At 39.9% G+C, this 16,554-nt stretch overlaps 1 protein-coding gene across 2 annotated transcripts in view; it reads left to right on the top strand.

Annotated features, from left to right (window-relative positions):
* PSMA8 (proteasome 20S subunit alpha 8) overlaps positions 1 to 14,356 on the top strand; it is a 60,302-nt gene extending 45,946 nt beyond the window's left edge. For both annotated transcript variants that reach the window (XM_017859970.1, XM_017859969.1), the window contains exon 7: positions 13,368 to 14,356. In XM_017859970.1, the coding sequence (XP_017715459.1) occupies positions 13,368 to 13,460 (93 nt within the window). In that variant the 3' untranslated portion in view covers positions 13,461 to 14,356. The remainder of the gene's footprint in view (positions 1 to 13,367) is intronic.
* Positions 14,357 to 16,554: the final 2,198 nt, after the last annotated feature.

Genomic DNA, 16,554 nt, shown 5'->3' with positions numbered 1-16,554 from the left:
TTTTTTTTTTTTTTTTTTTTTTTTTTAATGGAGACAAGGTTTCGCCACATTGCCCAGGCCGGTCTCTAACTCCTAGAATCAAGTGATCAGCACGCCTTGGCCTCCCAAAGTGCTGGGATTACAAGTGTGAAGCACCGCACTCGTCCTGTCTACTGATTTTTATGTATTTCCATTACTTTACATTTGAAAGTGCCTTGAGCGTCTTGTGAGACTTAAACTTTAATACCTAGCATGATAACCTTTCCATATTTCTTTGTGCCAAGTCTAATGTTACAGTATGTATAATATCTGTCAGCCATTGTGGGTGAAAACTGCTGGACTACAAAATAAAATGCTCAGGATATTGTGATAGAGGACCCACTGGCTAAAGAGCATTTGAAATGTAGTTCACTATTGTTCATTAGGTAGAACCAACCATGCAATATAGTTTGCCAACTAGCTCTCTTTAGCTGAGATTGTACAAAAGCACTCAAAATTTGGGAAACTATATTAGAAATATACTTAAAGGGGCCAGGCGCGGTGGCTCAAACCTGTAATCCCAGCACTTTGGGAGGCCGAGACGGGCAGATCACGAGGTCAGGAGTTCGAGACCATCCTGGCTAACACGGTGAAACCCCGTCTCTACTAAAAAATACAAAAGCTAGCTGGGCGAGGTGGCTGGCGCCTGTAGTCCCAGCTACTTGGGAGGCTGAGGCAGGAGAATGGCGTAAACCCGGGAGGCGGAGCTTGCAGTGAGCTGAGATCCAGCCACTGCACTCCAGCCCTGGCGACAGAGCAAGACTCCGTCTCAAAAAAAAAAAAAAAAAAAAGAAAAGAAATATACTTAAAGGATTGTTTTATACTCAGACATCGCAGTGTGGCAGTGTATGCCTGTAATCCCACTACTTGGGAGACTGAGGTGGGAGGATCACTTGAAGTCAGGAGTTCAAGACCAGCCTTGGCAACATAACAAGACCCCCATCTCTATGGGAAAAAAATAATAATAATAATTATATTAAAAAAAAAAAGGATTGTTGCCGGACGCAGTGGCTCACACCTGTAATCCCAGCACTTTGGGAGGCTGAGGTGGATGGATCACTTGAGGTCGGGAGTTCAAAACTAACCTGACAAACATGGTGAAACCCCGTCTCTACTAAAAATACAAAAAAATTAGCTGGGCGTGGTGACAGACGCCTGTAATCCCAGCTGCTTGGGAGGCTGAGGTGGGAAAATCACTTGAACTCAGGAGGCAGAAGTTGCAGTGAGCTGAGATTATGCCAGTGATCTGGGCAACAGACTGAGATTCCATCACAAAAAAAAATTTTTTAAAGATTGTTTTGCATGTATCTTTTCTTTGGTTTTAAGGAAAATATTTCAAGTAGTATTAAAATTAGTACCATCTGGAGCAGTGGGTTTTTTGTTTGTTTCTGTTTTTGTTTTTGTCATCATGGTTGCTTTGACATCAATTTCCTACCCTTTATTATTCAGCTAACAGATGGGATATGAGGATAAGACAACAGCAAAGTTTCAATAAATAAGAGAAATGGGGACAGGATGGTGGAGCATGCCCCTGCAGAGCCCCACATGAATCACAGGGTGCTGAGCACAGAGTGTGGAAATGGGTATTATCCAGGTTTTTGTCACCCCTGCTGCTAAGAGCCCAGGGACAGATGCAGCAACACCATAGGGGCACAGAAACCACTGAGGCCAGAGTTTGCCTGTTCCGCTCCATAATATACCTATGTGTGTACACATAGACATACACACACACACACACACACACACACACAGAGTTATACACGTATTTTTGCTTATGAGCGGTAGAATGGTATGCTGACAGCAGCGTTATACTGTCTTCCACATGATACTTTAGGATAGGCTATTAGGGAACAGAACACATGCTTTGGAGTTGGTAGACTAGGATTAAGTTCTAGCAGATACATTTGTTTAACAATATGACCTTGAGCAAGTTGCTCTGATCTTCAGCTTTCAGTTTTCTTCCCTATAAAATCAGTCTAATGATAACTTCATCAAAGGGCTGTTGTCATAAGTAAATGAAATGGTGTGAAATAGTAGTACCCTTTATAGTAGGTGCTCATTAAATGGTGTTTTACAGATTGGAGGTTTGTGGCAACCCTGTGTTGAACAAGTCTGTCAATGCCATTTGTCCAACAGCATGTGCTTACTTTGTGTCTCTGTCACATTTCTGGTAATTCTCAGAATGTCTCAGACTTTTTAATTATTACTATTATATATATAATGTAGTAACAATGTAATTATTATATAATGGTGATCCATGATCAATGATCTTTGATATTACTGTGTTAATTGTTTTGCAGTAACATGAACTGCACCCATGTAAAACAGTGAGTGAACTTAATCAATAAATATTGCATGTGTTCTGACTGCTCCACTGACCAGCCATTTACCTGTGTCTCTCCCTCTCCTCAGCCCTCCTATTAACTGAGGCATAACAATGTTGAAAATAGACCAGTTAATAACCCTATAAGGGCCTCTAAGTGTTCAACGGAAAGGAAGAGTCTCATGTCTGTCATATGAGTTTTAAATTAAAAAACTAGACTTGTTAAGCTTAGTGAGGAAGGCATGTCGAAAGCCAAGACAGGTAGAAAGCTAGGCCTCTTGTGCAAGTTATTCAAATTGTGAATGCAAATGAAAAGTACTTAAGAAAATTAAAAGTACTTAAAGAAAATTTAAAGTGCTACTGCAAGTGAACACATGAATGATAAGAAACTGAAACAACCAGGCCAGGCGTGGTGGCACACACCTGGTCAACATGGCAAAACCTGTCTCTACTAAAAATACAAAATTTAACCATGTGTAGTGGCACGCACCTGTAATCCCAGCTACTCTGCAGGCTGAGGCAGAAGAATCGCTTGAACCTGGGAGGCAGAGGTTGCAGTGAGCTGAGATGGCACCACTGCACTCCAGCCTGAGCAACAGAGTGAGACTCCATCTAAAAAAAAAAAAAAAAAAAAAAAAAAAAAACCACCTTGTTACTGATATGGAGGTTTTAGTGGCCTGGCTGAAGATCAACCCAGCCACAACATTCCTCTAAGCCAAAGCCTAATCCAGAGCAAAGTCCTAACTTTCTTCAATTCTATCAAGGCTGAGAGGGGTGAGGAAGCTGCAGAAGAAAAGGATGGAGCTAATAGAGATTGGTTCATGAGGTTTAATGAAAGAAGCCACCTTCATAACATAAAGGTGCAAGGTGAAGCAGCAAGTACTGATGGAGAATCTAGCTAAGACATTTATCTTCAGTGAAGGTGGTTATACTAAACAACAGATTTTCAATGTAGATGAAACACCTTTCTGCTGGAAGAAGATACCATCTTTGATAGCTAGAGAGGAGAAATCACCTCACTGCCTGGCTTCAAGGGACAGACTGTCTTGTTAGGGGATAATGCAGCTGGTAACTTTAAGTGGAAGCCAGGGCTCATTTACAATCAATGGACGGCAGCACATCTATTTACAGCATAGCATACTGAATATTTTAAGCCCACTATTGAGACCTAACACTCAAAAAAAAAGGTTCCTTTCAAAATGTTACTGCTTATTCACAGTCCACCTAGTCACCCAGTAGCTCTGATGAACATGTACAAGGAAATTAATGTTTTAGTGCCTACAAACACATCCTTTCTGCAGCATGTAGATCAAGGAGTAATTTTGACTTTCAAGTCTTATTATTTAAGGAATATGGCCAGGCATAGTGGCTCACATGTGTAATCTCAACACTTTGGGAGGCCAAGGCAGAAGGATTGATTGCTAGAGGCTAGAGGTTTGAGATCAGCCCGGGCAACATAGTTAGACTATGTCTCTACCAACATTGGCTGGGCACGGTAGCTCATGCCTGTAATCCCAGCACTTTGGGAGGCTGGGACGGGCAGATCACTTGAGATCAGGAGTTCAAGACCAGCCTGGCCAACATGGTGAAACCCCGGCTCTACCACAAATACAAAAATTAGCTGGATGTGGTGGGGGCAATCTGTAATCCCAGCTACTCAGGAGACTGAGGCAGGAGAATTGCTTGAACTCAGGAGGTAGAGGTTGCAGTGAGCCAAGATTGTGCCACTGCACTTCAGCCTGGGTGACAGAGCAAGACTCTGTCTAAAAAAAAAAACAACAGAAAAAGTCCTGGCACAGTGGCTCATGCCTGTAATCCCAGCACTTTGGGAGACTGAGGTGGGTGGATTGCTTGAGGTCAGGAGTTCAAGACCAGCCTGACCAACATGGTGAAACCCTATCTCTACTAAAAATACAAAAATTAGCCAGTCATGGTGGTGGGCATCTGTAATCCCAGCTACTCAGGAGGCTAAGGCAGGATAATTGCTTGAACCCGGGAGGCAGAGGTTGCAGTGAGCCAAGATTGTACCATTGTACTCCAGCCTGGGTGACAGAGCAAGAAAAAAAAAAACTAAAAAAAAACAAACAAAAAAAGTTAAAGAAACAAAAATATCAACATTAACAGGAGTTTAGAATAAGTTGATTCCAACCCTTATGGATGACTTTCAGGAGTTCAAGACTTCAGTAGAGGAAGTCACTGGAGATGTGGTACAAATAGCTAGAGAACTAAAATTAGAAGTGAAGCCTGAATATGCAACTGAATTGGTGCAATCTTGTGATAAAACAGATGATAAGTTGCTTCTTAAAGATGAGAAAAGAATGTGGTTTCTTGGATGAAATCTACTCCTGGTTATGATGCTATAAACATTATTGAAATAACAACAAAAAATTTAGAGTATTATATAAACTCAATTGCTAAAGCAGTAACAGGGTTTGAGAAGATTGACTCCAGTTTTGAAAAGTTCAGTTGTGAGTAAAATGCTGTCAAACAGCATCTCATGCTACAAGGACATTTTTTATGAAAGGAAGAGTCTATCGATGTGGCAAACTTCATTGTTGTCTTATTTTAGGAAATTGCCACAGCCACTTCAACCTTCAGCAACCACTAACTACCTTGATGAGTCAGCACCGTCATCATCAAGACAAGACCCCACCAGCAAAAAGATTACTTGCTGGAGCCTTACATGATTTTTAGCATTTTTTAGCAATAAAGTATTTTTAAATTAAGATATGTTGATTTTTTTGGACATAATGCTATTGCACACTTAATAGACTACGGTATAGTGCAAACATAACTTTAATATGCACTGGGAAACCAAAACATTCATGTGACTCAATATTTGCCTTACTGCTGTGGTCCTAAACCAAACCCACAATTTTTCCAAGGTATGCCTGTATGTGTATTCATAAACAGAGAATATCAATGTGTAGTCAGTTTTAGTCATTTATTCTGGCTTAAAGCAGCTACTGTGTCTTTTTACCTTAGATTAAAAATTTTTAAAGAATGTAAAGAATGTTATGTAAAGCTTGTCATTTTCTACAACTATTAAACAAAAAATTTACCTTCCACTGTAATCTTAGGCCACCAAAATATGAAGAGAAGTGAGTTTGTCAGTAGTAATATTAAGCACTTTCTCCTTCCTCTATTCCTTCTCACCTGGTTTTGAAAATCTGTTAGAAGTTGTTTTTGGCGGCTGGGCACAGTGGCTCATGCCTGTAATCCCAGTACTTTGGGGGTCCAAGGCGGGTGGATCACCTGAGGTCAGGAGTTCGAGACCAGCCTGGCCATCATGGTAAAACCCTATCTCTACTAAAAATACAAAAAATTAGCCACGTGTGGTCATGGGTGCCTGTAATTTCAGCTATTCAGGAGGCTGAGGCAAGAGAATCGCTTGAACCAGGAGACAGATGTTGCAGTGAGCTGAGATCGTGCCATTGCACTCCGGCCTGGGCAACAAGAGCAAAACTCCATCTAAAAAAAAAAATTATTCAATACTTATACTAAAAAAAAAAAAAACAGTTGGTTAGGTTGTTTTAGGCAGACATTTGAGAATAGTTTCTACTGAAAATTGAAAATTCTCATTGGAAAAAAATGAGTTCCCATTGACCTGAGGAGAAATTAAAGTAAGCAGAGGTTAATGTGTTAGAACAAATGCTTTTGTCTACAAGTTAAAACAAAATAAAACAAAAAACTCCAACTCATAGTGACTTAAACAACAAGAAATCGTTTTATCTCACAGATGAAAGTATACACCTGCTCCAGACACAGTGTGTTTAACAACACGATGATGTCCTCATGGATCTAGATTTGTCCTGTCCCTCCACTCTGCAATTTTGAATATTGGCTTCATCCTAAAGTTAGTTTGTTCTACTAAGGTTGATTCCTCTCATGACCACCAGAGGCAATCAGAATGATTTATTTTCCTGTTAACCTCTTATAGGAGAGGGAGAACTTCCCTAACTTTGGAGTGTAAGTCCCTCCCTTCAATCTGATTGGAAGACTAAAGACATCCTCAGAACAGTCTCCAGAAGATTCTGTTTGCTGGTTGGCTAATGCTAAGCAATGGTATAGAATGGATGTTTGGGTAATCAACCATAATGTATTCTCTAGGAAGTTTTTCAATGTCTTCAGAGTCTGAAATTGCTTAACTGAAAATTATTTTAAAATAGACTTGCATCTGGTTTTAAACCAATTTTGCCAAATTTCGATGTATATAGAAATCATCTCAATTATGTTTCTTTACAGAGTTTTAATTTGTGGATCTTGAATAACTGTGATAGACTCCACATGAAAATATTATAAATCCTATTGCATTCTTGATTTTGATAAATCTTTGTGTGGGATACAGTTCAGTGAAGTGATCAAAAGTAGAGCTCTGGCTGGGCATAGTGGCTCATGCCTATAAGCCCAGCACTTTGGGAGACCGAGATGGGTGGATCTCGAGGTCAAGAGTTCAAGATCAGCCTGGCCAACATAGTGAAACCCTGTCTCTGCTAAAAATACACACACACACACACAAATTAGCTGAGTGTGTTGGCAGGCACCTGTAGTCCCAGCTACTTGGGAGGCTGAGGCAGGAGAATCGCTTGAACCTGGGAGGCAGAGGTTGCAGTGAGCCAAGATCACACCACTGCACTGCAGCCTGGGCAACACAGTGAGACTCTGTCACAAAAAAAAAAAAAACAAAAAAAACAAAGTGAGGCTCTAGAGCTACCCTAATTCAAATTCTAGCTCTACCATTTCCCAGAATAAACAAATTGCTTCTCTGTTTCTGTTTTCTTATCTGTGGATTAATAGCCTTTCCAATATGGTTATGATGAGTACTGTATTATTAAATTAGAAAAACACATAAGATACAAGAAATGTACTGAGTAGTATAAACCTTTATTTTTTGATGCCTCTACCCCTTCTTCTTAAGCTGATTTTAGAGGTGGACTGGTTTTCTAGTTATTCTCTGACCTGTCCTTGGCAATTCCAGTTGTATCTAAGTTACTAAGAAGTAAATAGTATTTACTAAATATGAAAAACATGAAATCTCTTAATTTTACAAATGTACTTCTTACATCACTGACTATGAGCTGAAATTTTAACACTTTGACAGGAAATAGTTTGACTGAAGGTATATAAGTAGACTTCTACAACTTCAGTTTCTGGCATTATGCTGGATTAGATAATATAAAAACTCTTCTGCTGTAAAACACGAGGACAATCCTAGATGAAATATAACTAGTTTTTTAAAGACATAACTGAGCTTCTGCCAAGAACTAAAAGAAAATCCCCAGGGACCAAAAATGAAAAGTACACTGAAAGCCAGAGGTAAACATTTGAACTAAACTGCCCTGGAGAAGGATACTTGTCTTCCCTAGCCTAGGAAGTTGGATATAAACACCTACTTGGGGCCAGGAATCAGTAGAAAGGTAGAACTTTAAACATTATCTCATTTGATGCCAGGATTCTTCCATGAAAAGATGGACCAGGCTGGGCAGGGTGGTTCATGCCTATAATCCCACTTTGGGAGGCCAAGGCAGGCAGATCACCTGAGGTCAGCAGTTTGAGATTAGCCTGGCCAATGTGGTAAAAACCCATCTCTACTAAAAATACAAAGAATTAGCCGGGTGTGATGGTGTGCACCTGTAGTCCCAGCTACTCAGGGGGCTGAGGCAGGAGAATCGCTTGAGCTAGGGTGGCAGAGGTCACAGTGAGCTGAGATCACGCCACTGCACTCCGGCCTGGGTGACAGAGTAAGACGCTGCTTCAAAAAAAGTGAGATCTGAGCAGTGGCTCACACCTGTAATGCCAGCATTTTGGGAGACTGAGGCAGGAGGATAAGTCCTTATTTATCGATAATAACATTGAATGTAAGTGAACTAAACTCTCCAATCAAAAGATATAGAAGGACTGAATGGATTAATAAAAAAAAAGACCCAATGATCTGTTGACTATGAAAAACATACTTCACCTATAAAGATAACCATAGACTGAAAATAAAGAGATGGAAAAAGATATTTCATGCCAATGGAAACCAAACAAGAGCCAGAGTCACTATACTTATATCAGACAAAATAGATTTCAAGACAAAAACTGTAAGAAGAGACAAAGAAGGTCACTATATAATGATAAAGGGGTCAGTTCAGCAAGAAGATGTAACAGTCTTAAATATATGTGCACCCAACACTGTAGAACCTAGATATATAAAGTAAACATTATTAGAGCTAAAAAGACAGATAGATTCCAATACAATAATAGCTAGAGACTTCGACACCCCATTTTCAGCATTGGACAGGTCTTCCAGACAGAAAATCAGCACAGAAACATCAGCCTTAAATTGCACTGTAGATCAAATGTATCTAATAGATACTCACAGAACATTTCATCCAAAAGCTGCAGAATATGCATTCTTCTCCTCAGCACATGGATCATTTTCAAGGACAGACCATATTTAGGTCACAAAATAAGCCTTAAAATATTCAAAAAATTGAAATAATATCAAGCATTTTCTCTGACCACAGTGGGGAAAAAAACTAGAAATCAGTAACTAGAGGAATTTTGGAAACTATACAAATACATGGAAATTAAACAATATGCTCCTGAATGACCAGTGAGTCAATGAAGAAATTAAGAAGAAAATTGAAAATTTTCTCGAAACAAATGATAATGAAAACCTAACATATTAAAATATGTGGAATACAGTGAAAGCATTACTAAGAAGGAGGTTTATAGCTATAAGTGCACACATCAAAAAAGAAAGGACACCAAAAAAAAAAGGTGTTCCATGTTCATGGATTGGAAGAATCAGTGTTTTTTTTTTTTTTGAGACGGAGTCTCGCTCTGTCGCCCGGACTGGAGTGCAGTGGCGCGATCTCGGCTCACTGCAAGCTCCGCCTCCCGGGTTCCCGCCATTCTCCTGCCTCAGCCTCCCGAGTAGCTGGGACTACAGGCGCCTGCCACCTCGCCTGGCTAGTTTTTTGTATTTTAGTAGAGACGGGGTTTCACCGTGTTAGCCAGGATGGTCTCGATCTCCTGACCTCGTGATCCACCCGCCTCGGCCTCCCAAAGTGCTGGGATTACAGGCTTGAGCCACCGCGCCCAGCCAGAATCAGTGTTTTTAAAATGTCCATACTACCCAAAGTAATCTACAGATTCAATGCAATCCCTACCAAAATACCAATGCTATTCTTCACAGAAATATAAAAAAAAATGAAATCTATATAGAACCTCAAAAGACCCAAAAGAGCCAAAGCTCAAAGCTGCCCTAAGCAAAAAACACAAAACTGAAGGAATCATATTGCCTGACTTCAAATTATGCTACAGAACTATGGTATCCAGAACAGCATGGTTCTGGCATAAAGACAGACACATAGATTAATTAAACAAAATAGAGATCCCAGAAACAAATCTACATATCTATAGTGAACTCATTTTCGACAGAGGTGCTAAGAACATACACTGGGAAAAAGTCTCTTCAATAAAGGGTGCTGGGAAAACTGGATATCCATATGCAGAAGAATAAAACTAGACCCTTCTCTCTCACCATATACAAAAATCAAATAAGAATGGATTAAAGACTTAAGCTTGTGACCTCAATCTATAAAACTACTACAAGAAAACATTGGAGAAAATCCCCAGGACATTGGTCTGGGCAAAAAATTCTTGGGTAGTACCCTACAAACACAGGCAACCAAAGCAAAAATGGACAAATAGGATCACATCAAGTTAAAGAACTTCTGCACAGCAAAGCAAACAATCAACAAAGTGAGGTGATAGCCCACAGAATGGGAGAAAATATTTGCAAATTTACCCTTCTGACAAGGCTTTAATAACCAGAATGTATAAGGAGCTCAAACAACTCTATAAGAGAAAAAACAATAATCTGATCAAAAAAATGGGCAAAAGATTTGAATAGACTTTTCTCAAAAGAAGTCATGCAAATGGCAAACAAGCATATAAAAAGGTCCTTGGGCTGAGCTCTTGCTTGTAATCCCAGCACTTTGGGAGGCCAAGGCGGAAGGATCCCTTGAGCCTAGGAGTTTCAGACCAGCCTGGACAACACAGTGAGACCTTGTCTCTATAAATATAATAATTAAAAAATTAGCCTGGTATGGTGGCATGCTCCTGTGCTCCCAGCTACTTGGGACACTGAGGTGGGAGGATCACTTGAACCTGGGAGGTCGAGGCTGCAGTGAGCCACAGTTGTGTCACCGTACTCCATCCTGGGCAACAGAGCAAGACCCCATCTCCAAAAAAAAAAGGTGATCAACATCATTGATCATCAGAGAAATGCAAATCAAAACTACAATAAAATATCATCTTACCCAAGTTAAAATGGCTTATATCTAATAGACAAGCTACAGCAAATGCTGGCAAGGATGTGGAGAAAAGGGAACCCTCATACACTGTTGGTGGGAATGTAAATTAGTACAACCACTATGAAGAATAATAGTTTGGAGATTCCTCAAAAAACATAAAAGTACCATATGGTCCAGCAATCCACTACTAGCTATATACCCAAAAGAAAGGAAATCAGTATATTGAAGAAATAGCTGCACTCCCATGTTAATTGCAGAACTGTTCACAATAGCCAAGATTTGGAAGCAACCTTAGGGTCCATCAACAGATGAATGTATGAAGACAATGTGGTACTTATACACAATGAAGTACTGTTCTGCCACAAAAAATTAATGAGATCCTGTCATTTGCAGTAACATGGATGGAAGTGGAGATCATCATGTTAAATAAGGCAGGCACAGAAAGATAGACATTGCATGTTTTCACTCATTTGTGGAATCTAAAAATCAAAACAATTTAACTCATGGAGATACAGAGTAGAAGGATGGTTACTAGAGGCTGGAAAGGGTAGTGGGGGGCAGGGGCAGGTGGGGATGGTTAATAGGTACAAAAAAAATAGAATTTATAAGACCTAGTATTTGATAGCACAACAGGGTAACTATAGTCAATAACAATTTAATTGTACATTTGAAGATAACTAAAAGAGTATAATCGGATTGTTTGTAACACAAAGGATAAATACTTGAGGGGATAGATACCCCATTCTCCATGATGTAGTTATTATGCATCGCATGCCTGCATCAAAATATCTCATGTACCCCATAATATATATACCTACTATATATTCACAAAAATGAAAAATAATTTTTTGAAAAGACTTTTTCAGGCTGGGTGCAGTGGCTCATGCCTGTAATCCCAGCACTTTGGGAGGCCGAGACAGGCAAATCGATTGAGCCAGGAGTTTGAGACCAGCCTGGGCAACATGGCGAAACCCTGTCTCTATGAAAAATACAAAAGTTAGCCGGGCGTGGTGGTTCACACCTGTAGCCCCAGCTACTCCGGCTGCTGAGGCGGTAGGATCGCTTGAGCCCGGGCGGCAGAGGTTGCAGTGAGCTGTGATCATGCCGCTGTACTTCAGCATTAGGCAGCAGAGCAAGACCCTGTCTCAAAAGGAAAATAAAATGAAAGATGCTTTTTCAAAGGAGGAAATTATTTCTTCCTCAAGTAATACCACATCACTTTATTCAGGTTTTTATTGTAATGATCTATTTATATGCCAGTTTTTTCCCACTAAACTGTGAAATCCTTAATAGCAGGTAAGAATTATATTCTTCCACTTTACTTTCAGAACCCATGGAACTCCCAGTAATTGCTTGATGGGTAAATTCATTTTATAAACGTTCATTTCATAAAACGTTTAATTAACATATTTTATGTAGATTATTGACAAATACAGATTTTCTGACACACATCTTTATAGGTGAAATGGAAAGAGTTCTGGAGTTGAAATAAGAATCAGAGACCTAATCTTTAATCCTTCTTTAATCTTTGGTCAAATATAATTTAGCTTTGTGAATCTACATTTTCTTATATATAAATTCTAGTGATGGACTAATTACTAAAATCCTTCACATCTCCAACATCTTTGAAAACTTGCCTTTCCATAAAGTTGATCATTTATCAATTTAATAGATACCTCTTTTTGGTATTAAGATCATTACATTTAGATTTTTGTATTCACTGAAGTTAATAATTGCTGTCTTGGCCAGGCGTGGTGGCTCAGGCCTGTAATGCCAGCACTTTGGGAGGCTGAGGCAGGCAGATCATTTGAGGTCAGGAGTTCAAGACCAGCCTGGTCAACATGGCAAAACCCTGTCTGTACTGAAAATGCAAATCTATCTACTAAAAGTATAAAAATTAGCCAAGAGTGGTGACACATGCCTGTAGTCCCAGCTACTCAGGAGACTGAGGTGGGAGAATCACTTGAACCCGACAGGCAGAGGTTGCAATCGCATCACTGCAGTCCAGCCTGGGCAACAGGGAGAGACCCTGTCTGAAAAAAAAAAAGACAAACAAATTGGCAACCTGGTGTCGAACCCCTGACCTCAAGTGATCCGCCCAACTTGGCTTCCCAAAGTGCTGGGATTACAGGCATGAGCCACCAGGCCTGGTCAATAATTGCTGTCTTATAGCCGCAAGCATGTAACCTTGGATCTACTTGTGAACAGTACAACAGAAAATCAAACTACACTGCAAATTCTTACAAAAATAAAACCTTTTTTGCTTTCTACTTACAGGACATAAAGTAGCGTAAATTATCTTTTCCCATCTCATTTGCTATTCTATAAACTGATCAAATCATTAAACCCTATCAGAGAATCACACAGTAGGGTGAGGTTGGGAGAGTTAAATAATGAGTCTTTGTTCATGAATAAAATTAAGCCTCGCATTAAAATGTTTTTGGAGCTACATGCACATATAGGAATATAATGCAATATCGCTTTTGCCCCACTTTCTTTTCAGCACAGTGATAGTAGAAATGTCAGAGATCTGGCTTTGCCCGTAATTGTTATTGCTCTTAGACCTTTTGAAATGCTTCATTGTATATTTGAAGTTACAAAATATAAAGTTATACATAGAAAATATAAATTTATTAAATATTGGAATTCTTCATATTGTAAATATTTAGATATTATTTGTATAATTGACATTTGATCTTTAAATTTTTTTCTCTTTTCAGATGTTTAGTGCAAAAGAAGTTGAATTATACGTAACTGAAATAGAAAGGGAAAAGGAAGAAGCAGAGAAGAAAAAATCAAAGAAATCTGTCTAATTCTTAGGATGACCCCTGGGAGTTCTTAATGTTTTGTTTTATTTTACTGCCTGAGGTTGTTTAGTGAAATTTTAGAGGAAAACAGTTACTTTGAAGCATTACATGTAGTACTCATGTGATGTTTTGAAAATGCCAGATCTGTGGCTGTCTTCATTCTACTACATAGTCAAACATAGGTTTATGTGAAGATTTTCTTTGAAAGGGAATTTCAGTAATTGTTGAGAGCAGTCATAATTTCACATAAGCCTGAGACTCTATAATTTGTCCAGTGTCTTACTTATCTTTATATATGCAAATATAATTTTAAAAATTTTTTAATTAAAAAAATTTAATAATTTGGTGATGTTTGAGTATTGACTACCAGTTAAGGACATAGCTATTCCAAATAAACTAAATATAATATGGAGTTGCATTTCTCAAAGAATGACAAAAGCATCCTTATACTGATGAGTTCTTAAAATGTTGTCAGAGCCTTCTTCATTTTACAGTATTTCGTTATTTTTATTTTACCTTTTTCATTTTACAAGTTGCAATATACTGTTTTGTTCATGGAACAAATGTAGGCCGAATTCAAACATGCAATTAAAGCATGGGAAAAGCTTCTAAGGGCATCTTAACAGGATGCTACATGAAAATAAGGAAATAATACATATAACTTTTAGTTTAGATTTTTATTTTATCTCAAGTATGTCCAGTGTGTTTGGTTTGTTACATGTTCCATGATATCTCTGAGTGTGTATTTTGTATTGGTATTATGGTAGGCTTATTGGGGAACAAGAAAATATAAAAGTGATCTCTGCCCACAGAGAGGATTTAATCCAGATGGTCCACAAAAGGAATGTGCTTAATTCCTATAGTGAGTTTATATTTTTGAAAATAAAGGCTAGTAAATAATCTTTCTGTTGTTTTAATTAATTGTTTATTTATTTCAGAGGTGAGATCTCACTATATTGCCCAGGCTGGTCTCAAACTCCTGGCTTCAAGCAATCCTCCTACCTCCATCACCCAAGGTGCTGGGATTACAGGCTGAGCCACTGCACCCGGTCTTAACGTTATTTTTTGAAAACAAGGAAAGAGGTTGAGATTTTGCAGAGGAATGAAAATAGTAGGGGAAGGCCAGGCGTGGTGGCTTATACCTGTAATCCCAGCACTTCGGGAGGCTGAGGTGGACATATCACTGGAGGTCAGGAGTTCAGAACCAGCCTGGCCAACATGGCAAAACGCTGGGTGGGGTGGGGTTGGTTTTGGGATGAAACTGTTCCACCTCAGATCATTAGGCATTAGATTCTCATAAGGAGCCTGCAATCCCTTGCATGTGCAGTTCACAACAGGGTTCACACTCCGATGAGAATTTTGTTTGTTTGATTGTTTGTTTGTTTGTTTGAGACAAGTCTTGCTCTGTCACCCAGACTGGAGTCAGTGGCGCAATCTCAGCTCCCTGCAACCTCCTCCTCTTGGGTTCAAGTGATTCTCCTGCCTCAGCCTCTTAAGCAGCTGGAACTACAGGTATGTGCTATCACGACCAGCTAATTTTTGCATTTTTAGTAGAGGTGGGGATTTTGCCATGTTGGCCAGGCTGGTCTTGAACTCCTGGCCTCAGGTGATCCACCCGCCTCAGCCTCCCAAAGTGCTGGGATTACAGATGGGAGTCACCGTGCCCGACCTCCTATAAGAATTGTTACTGCTGCCACTGATGTCACGGGAGACAGAGCTCAGGTGGTAATGCTCGCTCCCCGCATACCCCACTCACCTCCTGCTGTGCAGCTGGGTTCCTAACAGGCCACGAACTGGTACTAACCCACGGCCCTGGGGTTGGGGACCCGCAATCTAAAGGATATGGTTGCAATTCCATCCCTTATTTTTTTACTTGACAAGTACTCATACAATACCACAGTCACTGCATGCCAGACACTGTTTAGATTTCTTTGCAAATATTAACATTTAATTATCTTAACAACTCTGAGACAAGTTTTATAATTCATGCCCATGGTGCTGATGCTTATAGTGTTTTGCCACCACAAGCGTCCATCAGAATGGAAACATTTCTCATTGCTCACCAATCTCTCCCTCACAAGGATGTATCATGAGAGGGAAGAGGTTTTTTTGAATCTCACTAGCTTTATTACTCCTGTGACTCAGTTATTCTTAGTTATCAGAGTCTAATTGGGTTTAGCTCAGCTGATTTATTCTACTTTGGAAATCATAGCATTATTTTGGTCAGGTTTCACTGACCTGTACAAAATGATTTTCTATTTAATGTTAAGTTCTTTTGCTTGTTTGGTGTTTTGTTTGTTTTTAGATGAGGGCTCTGTCACCCAGGCTGCAGTAGAGTGATGCCACCTTGGCTCACTGCAACTTCCGCCTCCCAGGTTCAAGCAATCCTCCCACCTCAGGCTCCTGAGTAGCTGGGACTACAGGTGCTTGCCACCACACCCTGTTAATTTTTTGTATTTTTAAAATAGAGACAGGGTTTTACCATGTTGCCCAGGCTGGACTCAAACTCCTGAAATCAAGAGATCCACCTAACTCGGCCTCCCAAAGTGCTGGGATTACAGGCATGAGCCACTGTGACCATACCTAATGTGAAGTGTGAACCAAAAAAAAAAAAAAAAATTCAAACGTTATTGCTATTTAAAATGTTACTTTGGCCAGGCAAGATGGCTCACGCCTATAATCCCAGCACTTTGGGAGGCCAAGGCGGGTGGATCACCTGAGGTCAGGAGTTTGCAACCAGCCTGACAAACATGGTGAAACCCTGTCTCTACTAAAAATACACATACACACACACACACACACAAAATTAGCCTTGGCCGGGTGCAGTGGCTCACACCTGTAATCCCAGCATGTTGGGAGGCCGAGGCGGGTGGATCACCTAAAGTCAGGAGTTCGAGACCAGCCTGACCAACATAGATAAACCCTGTCTCTACTAATAATACAAAATTAGCCAGGCGTGGTGGCACATGCCTGTAATCCCAACTACTAAGGAGGGTGAGGCAAGAGAATCTCTTGAACCTGGGAGGCGAAGGTTGTGGTGAACCAAGATCACGTCATTGCACTCCAACCTGGGCAACAAGAGCGAAACTTCGCCTCAANA

This window comes from Rhinopithecus bieti, unplaced genomic scaffold, assembly GCF_001698545.2.
Source record: "Rhinopithecus bieti isolate Rb0 unplaced genomic scaffold, ASM169854v2 scaffold_51907, whole genome shotgun sequence".
Taxonomy (NCBI): Eukaryota; Metazoa; Chordata; class Mammalia; order Primates; family Cercopithecidae; genus Rhinopithecus; species Rhinopithecus bieti.
Note: the sequence above shows the minus strand (reverse complement) of the source record. Positions and strands in the feature narration are given on the sequence as shown.